Genomic DNA, 20,884 nt, shown 5'->3' on the forward strand with positions numbered 1-20,884 from the left:
AATGTGCTGCCATGTAGATAGGGGATGTAATGTAATCTCTGGGGAGAAGGGGGGATATCGTGCTGCCTGGGGAGAGGGGGGATATAATGTGCTGACTGGGGATAGGGGAAAAATATTGGAATGAATGGGGAGAGGGGGATATAATGTGATCCCTGGGGGGAGGGGGATATAATGTGATCTCTGGGGAGAGAAGGGTATAATGTGATCTCTGGGGAGAGGGGGATACAATGTGATGACTGGGGAGAGGGGGATATAATGTGATCCCTGGGGAGAGGGGGATATAATGTGCTGCCTGGGGAGAGGGGGATATAATGTGCTGCCAGGGGAGAGGGGGGGGGGATAACATTTGCTGCCTGGGGAGAGGGAGAGGGGGAAGATAATGTGCTGCCTGGGGAGATGGGGTATATTGTGCTGCCTGAGAGGGGGATACAATGTGATGCCTGGGGAGAGGGGTATATAATGTGCTGCGCTGGGAGAGGGGGATATAATGTGATCCCTGGGGAGATGGGGAATATAATATGATCTCTGGGGAGAAGGGGGGATATAATTTGCTGCTTGGAGAGAGGATAATATAATGTGCTGCCTGGAGAGAGGGGGATATAATGTGCTGCCTGGGGAGAGGGGGATATAACGTGCTGCCTGTGGAGAGGGGGGGATATAATGTGATCCATGGGGAGAGGGGGGATATTATGTGCTGCCTGGGGAGAGAGGGGAAATATTGTGCTGCCTGGGGAGAGGGGGGATATTATGTGCTGCCTGGGGAGAGAGGGGAAATATTGTGCTGCCTGGGGAGAGGGGGGATATAATGTGCTGCCAGGGGAGAGGGGGATACAATGTGCTGTCTTGGGAAAGGGGGGATATAATGTGTTTCCTGGGGAAAGGGGAATATAATGAGCTGCCAGGGGAGATGGGGGATATAATGTGCTGCCTGGGGAGATGGGGGATATAATGTGATCCCTGGGGAGAGGGGAATATTGTGCTACCTGAGGAGGGGGATATAATGTGCTGCCTGGGGAGAGGGGGATATAATGTTCTGCCTGGAGAGAGGGGGATATAATGTGATCAATGGGGAGAGGGGAGATATAATGGGCTGCCTGGGGAGAAGGGGGATATAATGTGCTGCCTGGGGGGGGGGGATGGGGGAGATAATGAGATCCCTGAGGAGAGGGGGATATAATGTATATTAAAAAAGAATAGCGCGCAAATGCAAAAGAAATAACTACCAAATCTGAAGACAATCCATAAATAAAAATGGGGGTTTGGTCCCACCATATGGCCATATCGTGCTCAAGCCCACTACTGCGTCAAAGTACCCCATTATCAGTGGGTCCTACACTATCCATGAAAAAGAGATGAATCCAGCCTAACCCTTGGAGATAATACTCCTTGGATAATACTCCAAGGGTTAGGCTGGATTCATCTCTTTTTCATGGATAGTGTAGGACCCACTGATAATGGGGTACTTTGACGCAGTAGTGGGCTTGAGCACGATATGGCCATATGGTGGGACCAAACCCCCATTTTTATTTATGGATTGTCTTCAGATTTGGTAGTTATTTCTTTTGCATTTGCGCGCTATTCTTTTTTAATATACATGTCTTTTGGTTCATAGCTGCAGCAGCTTTAGAAATACATGGGTATGCTCCCCCAAATTTTTTGCCTGTTTATTATGTATTCGGTCTGACCAGACTATCGAGGTTGAGCATCACACACACCTGTACTCAATCAGTGTCCACCATCTAGTGGATATAGAAGGAGTCCCCTGTAGTGCATTTGCACATCCTTCCCAGCAAGGAGTATTATCTCCAAGGGTTAGGCTGGATTCATCTCTTTTTCATGGATAGTGTAGGACCCACTGATAATGGGGTACTTTGACGCAGTAGTGGGCTTGAGCACGATATGGCCATATGGTGGGACCAAACCCCCATTTTTATTTATGGATTGTCTTCAGATTTGGTAGTTATTTCTTTTGCATTTGCGCGCTATTCTTTTTTAATATAGTAGGGGGATATAATGTGCTGCCTGGGAAAAGGGGGGATATAATGTGCTTCCTGGTGAGAGGGGGATATAATGTGCTGCCAGAAGAGAGGGGGATATAATGTTCTGCCTGGGAAGAAGGGGATATAATGTGCTGCCTGGGGAGAGGGGGGGATATAAAGTGTTGCCTGTGGAGAGGTAGGGGATATAATGTGCTGCATGGGGAGAGGGGGGGATATAATGTGCTGCATGGGGAGAGGGGGGGATATAATGTGCTGCCTAAGGAGAGGGGGGATACAATGTGCTGCTAGGGGAGAGGGGGTTATATTGTGCTGCCTGGGGAAAGGGGGGATATAATGTGCTTCATGGGGAGAAGGGGATATAATTTGCTGCCTTCGGGAGAGGAGGATATAATGTGCTGCCTGGGGAGAGGGGGATATAATGTGCTACCTGGGGAGAGGAGGATATAATGTGATTGGGGATATTTATCTGTCTAGGTAATGAGAGCCACAATGTGCAGACCAGATGGAGTTTCATACCCTAATTTTTCTATACCCTCAAAATGTAAGCATAACCTTAATTCCAAATATAGGACCATGTGCTTTACATTGTCATCACTCTCTAGGTTGAGGTGTAATAAGAGGGAAGGAACCGGGGGCTCTAATTGAAAGGTAATGGGGTGTGTGTGGTCCAGAATAATTAGGTAGCAGCCCAACCCGAATAACTTCATCCGCGTTGAGCAGAGTATTACATTATACAGACTAGTCACATACAATGGACAGATGACACAAGGCTGCTTTATTTTGGGGTTCGGGTAGGGAGTGTCACAGTTGAGACATTTATCACAATATCTTCATATAAACCATTGTAGGAAACAACTACACATCAGACTGTCCGTCTCCGTCTATTGTCCTCTGCCATCTTGTGTCCATGGCACAGTTCAGAGACATATCCCAATTCTCCCGTTACATCGTTTTTAAAGGCAGGAACACGGGTTGGCCACCACCGGTCTGAGTGATGAGAATGAGCCGTTAATAGGTTGAAGGTAAAAGATTCTCACTGCTGGAGTTCAATGTTTGCCAAAAGAAGGACTTGGAATGAACATGCTGGGGATAAATAGTGCTGGAATCCTGAGGGTTCTTTAGAGGTTAATTTTATTATTATCCAAAAGTATGACGGTGATCTGAATAAAGAGAATCAGAAAATTGGGCTAGAAGCCTCTGCTCACCAAATGATTTTCACAACCACCTTGATAGAGATGAGTAAATCTATAACGTACGCTCTATGTCAGCAGTTCTCAACCAGGGTTCTGTGGAACCCTAGGATTCTTCCAGAGGTTGCTAAGGGTTCCTTGAGCAATGAGCAATTTCTGCCTCTCAGATAAGTTCCCACTGACACCATTGATCTTTTTAGCTATCTGGAAGAAGGTAATTCTTCCCAATGTCCGCAAGTGTAAGGAGCATTCATCCCACTGACCATCACACCAATGTATCATGAGTTGTATATATAGTCATTTTTAGCAGGGGTTCCCTGAGACCTGAAAATTATTTCAAGGGTTCCTCTTGGTTGAAGAGGTTGAGAAAGGCTGCTCTACGCAATGATATTCCAGGAACAGGTTTATTCCAACGACAGATCTTTTATAAAGCCAACCCGTAACACCACCCCCTTCATCAGGGCTAAAATGCAACACCAAAAGTAGAAGACAATAAAATATAATTATTTTCTATACATCATTGGAAACAGAAGACTCATGAACACATGAAGCTAAAGAACAGGATCAATACCAAGAAAGTTGTAAAAAAAAAAGTGTGAAGATATTATTAGATAATAGTATATAGTAATCTATTTGTAATTTGTTTGTTGATCCAGGGAATACCCGATTGCCTTAAGCCAGCGCCATTTTATTTTTTCTGCAACCACGCTCCTCAGGAAAGAAAATCACTTGATTACCCCATTCATTTCAGAATCAGTGTTGATGGGGGATTACCTCCTGTGGAGCTATTGTAGTCTATCGGAAGGGGGGTGCAGAGAGCTGATCCTGGCCGGTGATCACACAGTGATCATAACTAGCAGCTATGGCTGCTGGCAATAATCGCATGAAAAAGCTGACAGACTGGTTGTACCCAAGTTGTTCAATCAATCAACTTAGGTACATTCAGCCTCCCCTGCTGAAACGGCTGAGGATGGGACTATCTATGGCTGGCTTTAGGGCAGTGTTTGTCAACTTCTGAACTAAAGGATGCCCCTGACATCACTAAAGAGCCGCACATAATGTTCAATACATTTAATGCTTAACCACTTAAGCCCCGGAGGATTTGGCTGCTAAAAGACCAGGGGGTTTTTTGCGATTTTTTACTGCATGAGTTTAACGGACAATTGCGCGGTCGTGCGACGCTGTACCTAAACGAATTTGACGTCCTTTTTTTCCCCACAAACAGAGCTTTCTTTTGGTGGTATTTAATCACCTGTGCGATTTTTTGATCATGCGCTATAAACAAAAAAAAGCGTCAATTTTGCAAAAATAACAATATTTTTCACATTTTTTTATATGAAATTCCCCAAAAAAATGTAAAAATCAAAATTTTTTAACATTTTCGGCCAATTTGTTTTATGCTACATATGTTTGGTAAAAAAAAAATCGCAAAAAGCGTATTTTGATTGGTTTGCGCAAAAGTTATCGCGTTTACTAACAAAGGGAAAGATTTTTGTCATTTTTGGTGTTTTTTTTTTTAACGCGTAATGGCGGCGATCTGCGATTTTTTTTGCGGTACTGCGACATTGCGGCGGACAGATCGGACCCTTGACTGACATTTTTGACACTTTTGGGGTTACCAGTGACATTACTGCAGTAATCAGTGCTATACATATGCACTGTTACTGCAAAAATGACACTGGCAGGGAAGGGGTTAATTTTATTGGAGAGGGAGCGGTTAATGTATGCCTGGTGCTTACTGACGTGTGTGGGGGGAGGCGACTGAGTGACACAGGGAAGGGGTTAACTGTATTGGAGAGGGAGGGGTTAAGTGTGTCCTAGGGGCGTGTTTCTAACTGTAAAGGGACATGGCTATTGGTGTAAAAACAGAGATCAACGGTTCTACATAGTAGAACCGTCTGATCTTCATTTTTACACCAGGGAGAATGACAGGCGGCTTGTTTACATAAGCCGTCCGCCTTTCTCCCTTCACCGGAGCGATCGTGAGTGACCGGCGGACGATCGGGTCCGCCGGTCACACGCACTGACTTGTCAGTGAACGAGCCAGGGCGGGCGCGTGCCCGCCCGCAATTGGCTCACAAGTCAGTGACAGGCGAGTGACGTACCGGTACGTCACTCTGCCTGGCCGGGGCTGACCGCCGCAGTATATAGTCGTGCGGCGGTCGGCAACCGGTTAAGGGGACTGTCAGAAACAGCACACCTAATAGAGAAAATGAGGGTCAGAGCGTGAGGACAGGATACATTGTTGGTTAGGGATATCCTGCAGAAGACTAAATGAAATTGGGAACATGTTACTAGTAGGCATCATCGGTATTACCCTAATCAATGTTCCCACTACAGACTGCTGAGGTCCCGGGTCCACACATCATATACCAAAGGCTCGGGCTGCAGATTGGGCACCAGGGCCTTAGGGGATCAGGAAGGATTTTTTTTTTCTCCCCTGTTGGAGCAAACTGGACCATAAGGGACTTTTTATTGCCTTCTTCTGGCTCAGGTTTCTGTATCTGGAGGTTTTCTATTATTGGTTGAACTCAATGGACCTGTAACTATGATGGTGATGAAAATAGGGATCATAGTAGATTGATAATAATCATACTCACATGACAATTTTTGGATTAATAATATTATAAGGGGCTTGTTGTGTCCTTCTCTGGATCAGCGGTGGGTTCTGTATCTGGAGGTTTTCCATTCTTGGTTGAACTCAATGGACCTATAACTATGTCTCTATGATGGTGATGAAAATGGGGATCATAGTAGATTATTAACAATATGAGTATGATTATTATCAATCTACTATGATCCCCATTTTCATCACCATCATAGAGACATAGTTATAGGTCCATTGAGTTCAACCAATAATGTAAAACCTCCAGTTACAGAACCCTACACCCACTGCTGATCCAGAGGAAGGCAAAAAAAGCCAATTACATGGCAATTTATTTTGATTATTAATATTATGAGTATGATTATTATCAATCTACTATGATCCACATTTTCATCACCATCATAGGGAAATAGTTACAGGTCCACTGAGTTCAACCAATAATTCAAAACCTCCAGATACAGAACCCACTGCTGATCCAGAGGAAGGCACAACAAGCCAGTTACATGGCAATTTATTTTGATTATTAATATTATGAGTATGATTATTATCAATCAAAATAAATTGCCAAGTAACTGGCTTTTTGTGCCTTCCTCTGGATCAGCGGTGGGTTCTGTATCTGGAGGTTTTCCATTATTGGTTGAACTCAGTGGACCTGTAACTTTATCCCTATGATGGTGATGAAAATGGGGTTCATAGTATATTGACAATAATCATACTCATAATAATATTAATAATCAAAATAAATTGCCATGTAACTGGCTTGTTGTGCCTTCCTCTGGATCAGCGGTGGATTCTGGATCTGTAGGTTTTCCATTATTGGTTGAACTCAGTGGACCTGTAACTATGTCCCTATGATGGTGGTTAAAATGGGGATCATAGTAGATTAATATATGATTATTATCAATCTACTATGATCCCCATTTTCATCACCATCATAGGGACATAGTTACAGGTCCACTGAGTTCAACCAATAATGTAAAACCTCCAGTTACAGAACCCTACACCCACTGCTGATCCAGAGGAAGGCACAAAAAGCCCATTACATGGCAATTTATTTTGATTGATAATAATCATACTCCTAATATTAATAATCTACTATGATCCCCATTTTCATCACCATCATAGGGAAATAGTTACAGGTCCACTGAGTTCAACCAATAATTCAAAACCTCCAGATACAGAACCCACTGCTGATCCAGAGGAAGGCACAACAAGCCAGGTTACATGGCAATTTATTTTGATTAATAATTAATATGAGTATGATTATTATCAATCAAAATAAATTGCCAAGTAACAGGCTTTTTGTGCCTTCCTCTGGATCAGCGGTGGGTTCTGTATCTGGAGGTTTTCCATTATTGCCTGAACTCAATGGACCTGTAACTATATCCCTATGATGGTGATGAAAATGGGGTTCATAGTAGATTGATAATAATCATACTCATAATATTAATAATCAAAATAAATCGCCATTTAATGGGCTTGTTGTGCCTTCCTCTGGATCAGTGGTGGATTCTGGATCTGTAGGTTTTCCATTATTGGTTGAACTCAATGGACCTGTAACTATGTCCCTATGATGGTGATGAAAATGGGGATCATGGTAGATTGATAATAATCATACTCATAATATTAATAATCTACTATGATCCCTATTTTCATCACCATCATAGGGAAATAGTTACAGGTCCATTGAGTTCAACCAATAATGGAAAACCTTCAGATACAGAACCCACCGCTGATCCAGAGGAAGGCACAACAAGCCAGTTACAAGGCAATTTATTTTGATTATTAATAATATGAGTATGATTATTATCAATCAAAATAAATTGCCAAGTAACTGGCTTTTTGTGCCTTCCTCTGGATCAGCGGTGGGTTCTGTATCTGGAGATTTTCCATTATTGGTTGAACTCAGTGGACCTGTAACTATGTCCCTATGATGGTGATGAAAAGGGAAAATAGTAGATTGATAATAATCATACTCATAATATTACTAATCAAAATAAATTGCCATGTAATGGGCTTTTTGTGCCTTCCTCTGGATCAGCAGTGGGTGTAGGCTTCTGAATCTGGAGGTTTTCCATTATTGGTTGAACTCAATGGAGCTTTAACAATGTTGCTATGATGTTACTAAAACTAAGGATCATAGTAGATTGATAATAATCATACTCATAATAATATTAATCACAATAAAATGAATAACAAATCGCGTTGGCTTTATAAGCTGTCATTGGAATCAGCTTGTATTTGGACATGAAATGAACATTTCACACTCCAGAACTCAACTGTGTAGAAACCTACACCATCCCGTTTACCCATAGCTATGGCCCAAATCTCCCTGTACTTTTATTTATTCCTACTATAAAAAGTCACAACGCTAAATTTCTCACCAGGGCAGAAGGAAATTGGAAGTCGAAAATGTTGTAGTTGTCACTAGAACAGGAATTGAGGGAATACCGTCCAATGCAGACACTTATTCTGGTGACAACTAAGAACAAGGGCATTAGAAAGGTGAGCATGCCACACTAGATTTGTATAGTCCAGTTTTATTCAACATAGAAAGGTGAGGCATTTCGGGGGGCTCAAAACACCCTTTTAACAGGGCTAAACATAAAACAAAAAAAAAAGGTGTTTTTTTTAGCCCTCATGAAGGGGGACATTTGTGTCCGAAATGCGTTGATTCTCAGGTTGTAAAAAATAAAAAAAAGTATGGGCTGTACAAACTAGTGGGGCAGTCTCATGTTTCAAATGCCTCAGTTCTTAGTTGTCATGGAAGGGCTGAAAACAAAGCATGAATAAAAAGTGTTTTTGGGGTTGTTTTTTTCCCTGTGAAAAGGGGTTTTGAGCCGGAAACGCGTGGATTCTTATGTTGTATAACAAAAGGTATGGACTGTACAAACTAGTGTGGCCCTTCCAACTTTTGATGCCTGAGGGACCCCTTCCAAAGGTCTGATAGCATACCCCGGATGATGGAGAGCTGCCTTTAGGACCCTACACCAGATACAGAAAACTATCAGAGTTCAAGGCTTCCACACCATGTAAAGGTGACCGCTATGCCGGAATCCCCCCCCCTCTTTTTGGAGACCTCTTCTAACTTCCTGTTGTGTCTCTGAGACAGAAAGTGAAGGGAAATCTCCCCAATGGGACACAGCCAAGAAAGAAACCCACATGGATACACTTTAAGGTCTCGTTCTTCTGTGCAGCAGGGCCCTACTACTAATCTGATAAGCAATTCATGTTTGGATTGCTTTTCAGAGGTGTTTGACAGGTGGTGAGGAGACTATATGTCACCTCCTCACTACCTGATTTAACCCCACAATTGCCATATCAACGCAGTGGAATCACGTGCATTGCACCCAATTGCGGTGCGGCCCTACAGAACTGCATTAGTTGCCTTTGGCAGCTACACCGCCACATCATCTTTAACCACCATACAGGGGAGGGCTGAGAAGGGGGGCAGGGTGGCAATTGCCCCCCGGGCCGCTCTGATGCCAGGTAAAAGGCCGCACTCAGGGATGGATTAATGTAGGGGCCAGACACTAAGTATAGCTGCTGGTCGCCGCTACACAATGTTATATTTGCTGAGCTGCAGCGGAAAGGTATGAGTGTGCAGAGTATGCTCCTGCAACCGGTCAGCACAATACTAACACAGTCACTTCTCTGTGAGGCAGAGTGATCTCCGCCTGACAGGAGCTTCCTAGGCCCCGCCTGGCGTAATGTCATGTATTTTTGTTAAACCTCCTTTGTTGCTATTAACATTAAATTATGTTACCACATTGCATCATGTTTGTCTTGCTTCATAACATCAATATCTATTATAAAACCAGGTGGGCATGGATGGTGAGCTGATTCGATGGTTCAATGGGCCACTTGAATGGACTTGCCCTCTAGGCCTAAGGCTGCCAGCCCTCCCCTGCCAACATAGGACCACCCCACGTACGTTTACTGCGGCAGGGCGACCCCTTAAGTGCAAAATCACGTACCTGTACGTGATTTTGTAAAAGGGCTCTAGGGGGCGCAAGCTCCCACTGTGACTGGACACAGCAGGAGCCAATCAGCGGGTCCGGCGGCCCGCCATGGCCGTTGTCCACCCGCGATCGTGCAGGAGAATGACAGAACAGCGGTCTGCCTATGTAAACAAGGCAGACTGCTGTTCTGTCAGACAGGAAGAGCGAGATCTTGTGTTCCTACTAACAAGGAACACCGATCTCTCTCTTCCTGCAGTCAGTCCATCCCCCTACAGTTAGAAAGCACTCCCTAGGAGCACACTTAACCCCTTGAGCGCCCCTGTTGTTAACCCCTTCCTTGCCAGTGTCATTTATACAGTATCAGTGCATCGTTTTAGCACTGATCACTGTATCAGTGTCACTGGTCCCCAAAAAGTGTCACTCAGTGTCAGATTTGTCAGCTGCAATGTCGCAGTCCCGCTAAAAATCGCTGATCGCCGCCATTACTAATAAAAACAATTTTAAAAAAGTCCATAAATCTATCCCATAGTTTGGTTTGCGCAAAAGTTATAGCGTTTACAATCAATATACGCTTTTTTTTTTTTTTTTTTTACCAAAAATATGTAGCAGAATACATATTAGCCTAAATTGATAAAGAAATTAGATTTTTAACATTTTTTTATTGGATGTTTTATAGCAGAAAGGAAAAAATATATATATTTTTAAACATTTACGCTTTTTTTGTTTATAGCGCAAAAAATAAAAAACACAGGGGTGATAAAATACTATCAAAAGAAAGCTCTATTTGTGGGGAAAAAAAAGGACATACATTTTTTTGGGTACAACGACGCATGACTGCGCTATTGTCAGCAACGCAAAAAATAGCCTGGTCATGAAGGGGGTAAAACCTTCCGGAGCTGAAGTGGTTAAAGGAGAAGTACAGCCAATGCTCGTTTGGCTGTAAGTCTCCTGTGGATCAAAGGAGTGCAGTTCGTTCTGCAGTCCTGTGATCTGTTTTCAGCAGAAAAGATTGTCGGGATCCTCCCACAACCCTGGACCGGCACCTGGCTAAGCCTCTCAGCGAGCCGCTGAGAGCCTGAGCCGGCCGCTCCCTCCCCTGCCCAGCACTCCAGTGAGCGCAGGGGGGGGGGGGGGTGGGGGTGGAATCAGAGCACAGACCCAGTGACTGACCGTCACCAGCTCTCTGCTCAGGGAGCTCTAAGAATCGAGTGATCAGTGGTGTTTGATCGCTCGGTTCTCCATCTTAGAGCCGGTGGAGGAAACGCTGTATCGGCCTAGGTAGGTATGATTATTTAAAAAAACTTCTCTTTTAAGTCTTGTCATGGCTGCGAATCACCGCATCGCAGCTGCAGCATGTGTACAGTTATGAATGCCCCAGGCTGGGGCAAAGATCGCAACAAGATGGTCCGGGTCCTCCCTCAACCTTTGACCGGCACCTGGCTAAGCCTCTCAGCAAGCCGCTGAGAGCCTGAGCCGGCCGCTCCCTCCCTCCCCCCTCCACAGCCCAGCACTCCAGTGAGCGCAGGGGTGGCAGAGCACAGACCCAGTCACTGATAGCCACCAGTTCTCTGCTCAGGGAGCTCTAAGAACTGAGTAATCAGCTGTGTTAGATCGCTCAGTTCTCCATCTTAGAGCCGGCGGGGGACAGACACTGCATCCACCTAGGTAGGTATGATTCTAGAAAAAAAAAAAAAAAAAAACTTCTCTTTTAAGTCTTGCCATGGCTGCGAATCACAGCATCACAGCCGCGGCATGTGTACAGTCGTGAGAGTATGTCAGTGTTCAGGCATACAGGTGGGGGGGGGGGGTTGGGGGGTATAACCTGGGCTCAACTGCCTGGTTTTACTGCCCCCCTGGCTGCACGTGCGAAGAAAGCCTAAGGTTTTAGACACAAATGCTGAATGTGCATGTAACTGCCAACCATGGTCCTTACTTTTCATCTGACAGCCTTTTATTTCATCACCCACAGATCATCCCAGGTCTGTGAGCTCATTGCTGACAGTTCAGCACCAGCTCACCGAATATGATGTTATCTCAAGAAGCGGCAGCAATCATTCAGCACTGCTGTCAATGATTAGCGTCTGTGCTCTGCTGAAGGACAGAAGAAAAAAAGCCCTAAGGACCCCTAGCAGCAAATCTGTTTCTGGTATGTACTGTAACTTCTCATATTCCTCCTAGAATACATCTCACTTAACTTGTTTTATTACATTCAAGCAAAAATAACCTTTCACCTTACCCTTGCTGTCCCCTGTGAGCTATACTGCTCCCATGAAAGTTTCTGCAAGTTCAAATTTCCTTTGCTGTCAAGTTACTGACACCCGGTTCGCACCAGAGAGAGGCTTGGAACGCACGCCGCTGCCATTTTGACTGGTATGGCGGTGTTCAGCAGCTTTGTTACAGGTAAGATCCGTTCTTCATCAATTTTTTTTATATAAAAAAAATCAGTGATTCCTCCATTACTAGCTGGCAATATCTTTTGAGAATGTCTTGTATGACGAAACGCGTCAGTCCACGCCATAGACCTGAATTGCTTGCATATTATTTTTGCTTATGCCTCTGGATGTCTGTAAGTGCATTTCCGTTTATTTAATAAAGTGTTCTTAGCGGATTCACACTATGTTTGCCTCCTTTGGTTTATATCGTTATGTCACCGGTTGATTGAGAGCTTCATTCTCCCTCAAATTTACCTGATATCTACCAATCGGAGCATCTGAGGTTACAGCATAAGTCGGAGGAACCCAGGACCTACTTTGTGAGCCTTATGTGACCCATTTACTGTATGGTAGTTTGGGTCTACAGGATCTGGTGAGCGCATATTTAGTTCCCTCTGATGGTACTGGGATCTGGCAACCACTGTGACCACACACATCACCTTGGATATTAACTTCACCTTTACACATGGGACTTACTTTTCTTTGTATTCACCTTTATATTTGTTTAGCATTCATTTGATAATTTTCAGTGGACTTTTGTGGTTTATTCACTGTTTTAGCGCTACACTTTATTCTATATATATATATATATATATTTATATATACAGTATATATAGAATATAAGTTACTGACAAACACTGACCTCTCTGCATAAGTTGTTATACAATCTAAAATCTAGTAGAACCAATCGCCTTCAGAAGTCACCTAATTAGTAAATAGAGTCCACCTGTGTGTAATGTAATCTCAGTATAAAAACATTTGTTCTGCAAAGCCCTTCAGAGGTTTGTTAGAGAACCTTAGGTCAGGGATAAAGTTGTGGAGAAGTTTAAAGCAGGTTTCCAAAGTTTTGAACATCTCACGGAGCACTGTTCAACCCATCATCCTAAATTAAAAAGAGTATGGCACAACTGAAAACCTACCAAGATATGGCCGTCTACCTAAACTGACCGGCCGGGCAAGGAGAGCATTATTTAGAGAAGCAGCCAAGAGGCCCATGGTAGCTCTGAAGGAGCTGCAGGGATCCACAGCTCAGGTGGGAGAATCTTTCCACAGGTCAACTATTAGTGGTGCACTCCACAATTCTGGCCTTCATGGAAGAGTGGCAAGAGAGCCATTGTTGAAAGAAATCCATAAGAAGCCCCGTTTGCGGTGTCCCCACCATGGATTCTCGCAAACTGCAAACATGTGGAAGAAGGTGCTCTGGTCAGATGAGACCAAAATTTTACTTTTTGGTCTATAAGCAAAGCACTGTGTGGCGGAAAACTAACACTGCACATCATCCTGAAAACACCATCCCTACCGTGAAACATGGTGGTGGTAGCATCATGTTGTGGGGATGCTTTTCTTCATCAGGGACAGGGAAGCTGGTCAGAGTTTATGGGAGGATGGATGGAGCCAAATACAGGGCAATCTTAGAAGAAAACCTTGTTAGAGTCTGCAAAAGACATGAGACTGGGGCAGAGGATCACCTTCCAGCAGGACAACGACCCTAAACATACAGCCAGAGCTACAATGGAATGGTTTAGATCAGGCATGTCCAACATGCGGCCCAGAACTGCAGCCAATGCGGCCCACTGCCCCCTGACAATTTTTTTTTTCTGGGGAGGAAGGAAGTCAAGTCGGGGGCAAGGCCACAACAGCTTCTAACCAACTGTAGGCAGAGGCTGCAACTGCATTGGATGGGCACGCACTGGTGAGGCTGCACTGGCAAGGCTGCATTAGAAGGGCACTGATCAGGCTGCATTGGATGGGCATGCACTGGTGAGGCTGCATTGGATGGGCACTGATCAGGCTGCATAGAATGGGCACTGAACAGGCTGCATTGGATGGGCACGCATTGGATGGGCACGCACTAGGCTGCAAATGCCGTGCAATCTCCCGGCTGCTGCGGGAGACTTAGGATGTCTGCAGTCAGTGACAGAGCCGCTGCTTCCTGTATATTTCCAGCTCTGTCACAGACGGAGTGATAAGAAATGCACTCACGCCTGTGACAGGAGCCATACAGAAAGCAGAGGCTCTGCTCTCTACTGCAGCCGCTGCTACCTCCAGCAGTACCCGCATGACCAGCATTACCCACCAGCAGTAACCACAACGGCGCGGGGGCGTTTTATTACTTATATACCTTAACTATAGTATATATTTTATATGCATCCCGAGAAAATCTCTCTACACTCAAAGTGGCACAGAGAAGCCGAAAGGTTGGACACCCATGGTTTAGATCAAAGCATATTCATGTGTTAGAATGGTACAGTCAAAGTCCAGACCTAAATCCCAATGAGAATCTGTGGCAAGACTTGAAAATTGTTGTTCACAGATGCTCTCCATCCAATCTGACAGAGCTTGAGCTATTTTTCAAGCAAGAATGGGCAAAAATGTCACTCTCTACATATGCAAAGCTGGTAGAGACATCCCCAAAAATACTTGCAGCTGTAATTGCAGCGAAAGGTGGTTCTACAAAGTATTGACTCGGGGGGGGGGGGGGTGAATACAAATGCACACCACACTTTTCACATATTTATTTGTAAAAACTGTTGAAAACCATTTATCATTTTCCTTCCACTTCACAATTATGTGCCACTTTGTGTTGGTCTTTCACAAAATCCCAATAAAATACATTTACGTTTCTGGTTGTAACACGACAAAATGTGGAAAATTTCAAGGGGTGTAAATACTTTATCAAGGCATTGTAACACACACACAGCTTGCAATACTTGTCTCGTCTTCAGAGCTTGCAATCATGCATGCATTTGTAGTCACCTGTGCCATGCCATATACGTAATTGCAAGGACCCATTGCAGAAACAGCATCTTTAGTTAAGTACTGTAGTCTTGTCATATTTTCTCTGTCATTACTTTTATTAAATGTTATACTTATAAGTATTTGTGTGATCTCTCTTTGCACATTTCGAATACAACCCCAAAAATGTGACAAAACAACACTTTAAATATATGATGGGGTGTCTTTGTTCCTAAAACACCCTATAATGCTGCAGCCTGCATCGACTTTTGTCCCCCTAGAAATTTCCCTCCTGTGCATGCTTTTAGACACTGCACTTCAATCATGTACTGTAGAGAAATGATGATCCAGGTCAGAGAGATGCAATATTACCTTATAGTGATAACTGGATAACATTTATTTGTAGGAGAATGAGCTGCTAAATGACTTCTGACTCTCCAAACTCTTAAATATCTAGACAGTAAATAGTCGTGGAGTACATAAAAACTGTGTGGAATAATTTAAACAAATGAGGGGGTCTAATCAGAGCTGGGCCTCACTGAGGGCATTCACAGCGCGTATATGGACACTGGGGAGGCAAAACCAAGACAGCGGCAGTTCCCGGGCGACGTTGTCGTCTTGAAACTTTATATCCAGGAAGAAATCTCCGGTGTAGAGGAAGAGCAAAGAGCCGAAACACACCGAATATTCTGTAGGCTGAACCTGCGAAAAGAGAGGAAAATTGTCACCGATGAGGACTGAGGACAAAAGGAGCCCAAGGCTACTCTAAAGGTGAACTCCAGTGACATGTGATAATTAAATCTGACCTCTGGCCTCTTCTTCAGGTATACCAGCTCCTCTCCTGTACTAAAATGGCTTACTCCGATTTCACTGCACACTGCGAGCTTTTCATATTGTGCATTAGAAGCTGCAGCAAGTTAGGCAGAGCCCGCCTCATTCCCTGGCTGGGGAATGTTCAGTATCCTTTAGCCCAGTAGACTTCAAACTGAGGCCCTCTGCTTGCCTTTATCCAGCCCCGTGAGGCATTATTCCTGCCACTGACACTAATGATGGGGCACTATTCCTCCCACTGACCCCAACGATGGGGCACTATTCTTTCCACTGACACCAACAATGGGGTACTATTCCTTCCACTTACACCAAGGATGGGGCATTATTCCTTCCACTGACACCAACGATGGGGCATAACACCTTCCACTGACAACAAAAATGGGGCACTATTACTTCCACTGACACCAACGATGAGGCACTATTCCTTTCACTGACACCAACGATGGGGCACCATTCCTCCCACTGATACCAATGATGGGGCATAATACCTTCCACTGACAACAAAAATGGGGCTCTATTTCTTCCACTGACACCAATGATGGGGCACTATTCCTTCTACGAACATCAACGATGGGGCACTATTCCTTCTACGAACATCAACAATGGGGCACTATTCCTTCCACTGACATCAACGATGGGCACTATTTGTTCCACTGACAACAAAAATGGGGCACTATTCCTTCCACTGATACTAATTATGGGGCACTATTTCTCTCACTGTCACCAATGATGGGGCACTTTTCCTTCCACTGACAACAAAAATGGGGCACTATTCCTTCCACTGACACCATCAATGGGGCACTATTCCTTCTACTGACATCAAAGATGGGGCACTATTCCTTCCACTGACATCATCAATGGGGCACTATTCCTTCTACTGACACCAATGATGGGGCACTATTCCTTCTACTGACATCAACGATGGGGCACTATTCCTTCTACTGACATCAACGATGGGGCACTATTCCTTCCACTGACATCAACGATGGGGCACTATTCCTTCCACTGACATCAACGATGGGGCACTATTCCTTCCACTGACATCAACGATGGGCACTATTCCTTCCACTAACAACAAAAATGGGGCACTATTCCTTCCACTGATACTAACGATGGGGCACTATTTCTCCCACTGTCACCAATGATGGGGCACTTTTTCTTCCACTGACACCAAGGATGGGGCACTATTCCTTCCACAGATAGCAACGATGAGGCACTTTTCCTGCCACTGACACCAAGGATGGAGCTTAATACTTTCTACTGACAAAAAAATTGGGGCACTATTCCATTCAAAGACACCAATTATTTCTTCCCCTAATACCAGAGATCAGACGTTGTTTACTCCCACTGGGCACAGTTTGCCCCCCCCCCCCCTGAAGTCTGAAGGTAAACTGGCTCTTTCTTTAAACTTTTGGGGATCCCTGCTTTAGCACTTTCCTCCCCAGCTTACCAGTTCCTGACCCGCCCCTTTCATTCATTGGATTTAATTTCTTTCAATCAGCATCACCTAGTGTGGTCTCTATTTAAATACAGCCTGCCTAGACATGCCCACTCCTCCAGACTGACACCCACCCATCAAGGCATTTTGATATTTGCATAACTCCTCCCACTGCTTGCATTGCGTCCTCAGACTCTTGAGAGTAGTAATAAGGCCGGGTACTGTGATGCTTTCAGGAAGCCTTCCCAGCAGCCATGATCTGCCTGCATTGTATAAAAAAGCACAGAAAACCAGCGATGAAAAAAAAGATTTTTAATGAAAATGGTCATTATGTGTTGACGGGGGTGAGGGGCCAGTTAAGGCAAAATATAATCAGATTTAGGCCCGGTTTTCACTGGTGCGACATGGGATCCGACTTGTGAGAGCACAACTTGCATGACATGTGAAATTCAATATTTCCCTACAAGAGCCGTCTTAACTTATCTGACATAACTCGCTCTGACTTTAGAAAAGGTTCCCGCACTACTCTGGTCCAACGTTGATACGACTTCAACGCCATAGAGTGTAAAAAGTCACATTAAGTCCAATCAAAGTCGGAACGAAGTTGCAGGGCAACTTCTTTTGGGGTTCCCAGCCGGCGCTCCAGGCTCCTCCTCTTTCCATAGGGGCACCTGTGTGTGCTCGCTCCCGAGCCACCCTGTCTGCGTCTATTGACACAGAGTGGGTGGCTCAGCCCTGCCCCCCTGCTCGCCCGGCAAAGCATTTGATTGACAACAGCGGAAGCCAATGGCTCCCACTGCTATCAATCTGCCCAGGGAGGAGGGAGAGAGCGGTGAGAGCCGATGCAGCTCTGGCTCAGGTAAGAATAAGAACAAGGGGGAAGAAAGCACCAGCAGTTAAAAGGCTTAACAACAGTAGATTACAAACACTCACAAAAGTAAATAGAAAGTATGCTCATCTGGTACAAAGTATGTAGATGTTGGTTCCTCCTAAATCCGTCCTGCACGACTGCTGGCATCGGTCCAGACTGCTGGAGAAGGAGATGGCCAGCTTGGGAGCCTGGAGGAACCCCGGGAGACCAGGCTAACCAGAGTGGAACACACAGCGGACGAGGCCTGTAGAAGGAGCTAGATGCTCCAAGTGCATAGCCTTGCCTCATCTGGTCCTCCCATCCTTCTGGTGACATCACTTCTGCTGTTCCTTGATGGTCAACGCGGTCTCCCAGGGCTCCTCCAGGCTCCTCAGCTGGCCATCTTCTTCCCCAGCAGTGGGAGCTGATGTCAGAAGTCCTGCAGGAAGGATTTACATACTTTGTACCAGAAGAGCATACTTTCTATTTACTTTTGTAAGTGTTACTGTATTCTTATTAAACCTTGTAACTGGGATACTACACTTAGCTGGCGCTTTCTTCCCCCTTGTTCTCTTTCCCATTGGTTTATACAGAGACGGTCACAACTCTGAGGATAGCAGGTGGTCCCGTGCCTCCTTTAATCATATGTCCTCTTCCACAGATCAGAGACATTTATGTTTTGAAGAGTTTTGATGCCCACATGCTGCACATGTGTGTCACCCGGCGGCCGATTCTTTAGTGCTTACTACATGCTCTCAGTGCGGAGACCGAGCTGGCAAAGCTCTCACTCCCTACTAACAATCGGTAGCCAGTGGGACCGGCTCCCGACCAAGTGGCAGTCAATCACAGTGCTCACATGATCGCTGATCCTTCCCACCCATTCGGGTGTCTAGCACCTTTTAAAGGGACTCAGGGATGGGTGAGAAGGGGTAAATAATCAAGCAGTAGTGAAATCATCATATTCCGGAGCAAGCCTGGGTACTACAAGTTCCCCGTCCCCCCCCCTCAGTATTCATTGACAAGGTGCAGTGTGTGTGCACACAAGTGCGATCAATAAAGTCCTCAGTAATACAATGAAGTAAATAGCGTGGCTTGTCTACTTACCGAGTTAATATAGAAGGTGTTGGAGCCCACAAAGGTGACAATGTTTTTCAGGTCGTAGTTATGGACGCCGTTCTGGTAGTCTTGATACGGGATCACTGTCAGGGCAAACGGACCCACGGTGCTTTTACTGCAATTGGTCATTCTCACCTCCAGGCGTATAGGGTCTCCGACTTTACAGTCTACGATGATGTCAAAGTCACATGGTTTTCCATCTACCAGCAAATCTGAAACACAATAGCGTACGCGGGTGAATCATTTTGATGGATAATCCAGAAAATAATCAGCTTATTTATATCACCGACAACTTAATGACATCAAACATTTACTGAACCTTTAAAAAGAAACAAAAAATTAGGAGGATGGCAGTGGGTCACAATATACAAAACTGACAATCTCTGCCACAGACCCATTTGTCCAGTTGTAATTTCTTCATGAAATATAATAAACTCAACAGGGACTGTGTTGCATTACCCAACTTTTTCCCCCATTTGTAAGAAATGCCAGCTTGAACTTGGCCCCTGTTACCACATGGTGGTCCAGTGGTGGCCCCATGTCTTCAACTATTGGGGACAAGCAATGACCAAATTAGCAGGCAATTGGCAATCCTGCCTCCCAAAAAAACATATTCAACTCTTCCTTTTCTGTATATCTTGCTATGTTAGAAGGGAGACACTCCTTATATGAAAATTGACATCGCATCCCAGTCCTATGGTGATTCGTGTTCAACTATCCAAAATGTGCTCCCAATTGATATATATGAGCAGAGGCTGCCATGCTAAATAGGACAAATCAGGGTCCTCATGGCTACAATCCACCTGATCCAAAAGAACCCCCCCAACCTTCATTCCCTCCAACCCCTGTCCTATATTGATTGGTGTTTAGCTATCCAAAATGTGCTCCCAATTGATATATATGAGCAGAGGCTGCCATGCTAAATAGGACAAATCAGGGTCCTCATGGCTACAATCCACCTGATCCAAAAGAACCCCCCCAACCTTCATTCCCTCCAACCCCTGTCCTATATTGATTGGTGTTTAGCTATCCAAAATGTGCTCCCAACGTACCAATTGAAATTAATAGTTAGAGGCTACCCTACTACATAAGACAAAAAAATGGTCCACATGGCTACAAGCCACCTGATCCCAAAGAACCCCCCAACCCGACCTTCATGTTGACTGTTGCTTGGCTATCCAAAATGTTCTCCCAAGGTAACAATGGACATAAATGAGTAGAGGCTATCATACTAAATAAAACAAAATATGGTCCTTATGGCTGCAAGCCACCTGATCCTAAAGAAACCCCCCACCCCAACCTTCATCACACCCATTCTATGTTGATTGGTGCTTGGCTATCCAAAATGTGCTCCCAACATACCACCTGACATATATGAGTAGAGGCTGCCCTGCTAAAAGACAAAAGATGGTACATATGGCTACAAGCCACCTGATAACAAACAAACTCCCCCCACCCCGACCTTCATTCCCCCATCCTATGTTGATTGGTGCTTGGCTATCCAAAATGTGCTCCCAACGTACCAACTGACATATACAATTAGAGGCTGCCCTGCTAAATAGGACAAAATATGGTCCACGTGGCTCAAATCCACCTGCTCCGAACAAAAAAACCCTCCCCGACCTTCATTCCCACACACACACGTACCTTTTTACCTTCCTGCAACCCCCCCCAAAAGAAAAAAAACACAAAAACATTCTATTTTTCAACAGCAAGACACTTTG

At 44.8% G+C, this 20,884-nt stretch overlaps 1 protein-coding gene across 1 annotated transcript in view; it reads right to left on the reverse strand.

Moving 5' to 3' along the window:
- Positions 1-15,229: 15,229 nt before the first annotated feature.
- The window catches only part of TRAPPC9 (trafficking protein particle complex subunit 9), a gene marked incomplete at its 5' end in the record, with an annotated part of 911,701 nt that continues 906,046 nt past the window's right edge, over positions 15,230-20,884 (reverse strand). Inside the window, 2 exons of the mRNA XM_082257414.1 lie at positions 15,230-15,627; positions 19,149-19,372. Coding sequence (XP_082113540.1) covers positions 15,448-15,627; positions 19,149-19,372 — 404 coding nt within the window. The 3' untranslated portion in view covers positions 15,230-15,447. The remainder of the gene's footprint in view (positions 15,628-19,148; positions 19,373-20,884) is intronic.

This window comes from Pelophylax lessonae (assembly GCF_965119305.1).
Source record: "Pelophylax lessonae genome assembly, chromosome: 5".
Classification (NCBI taxonomy): Eukaryota; Metazoa; Chordata; class Amphibia; order Anura; family Ranidae; genus Pelophylax; species Pelophylax lessonae.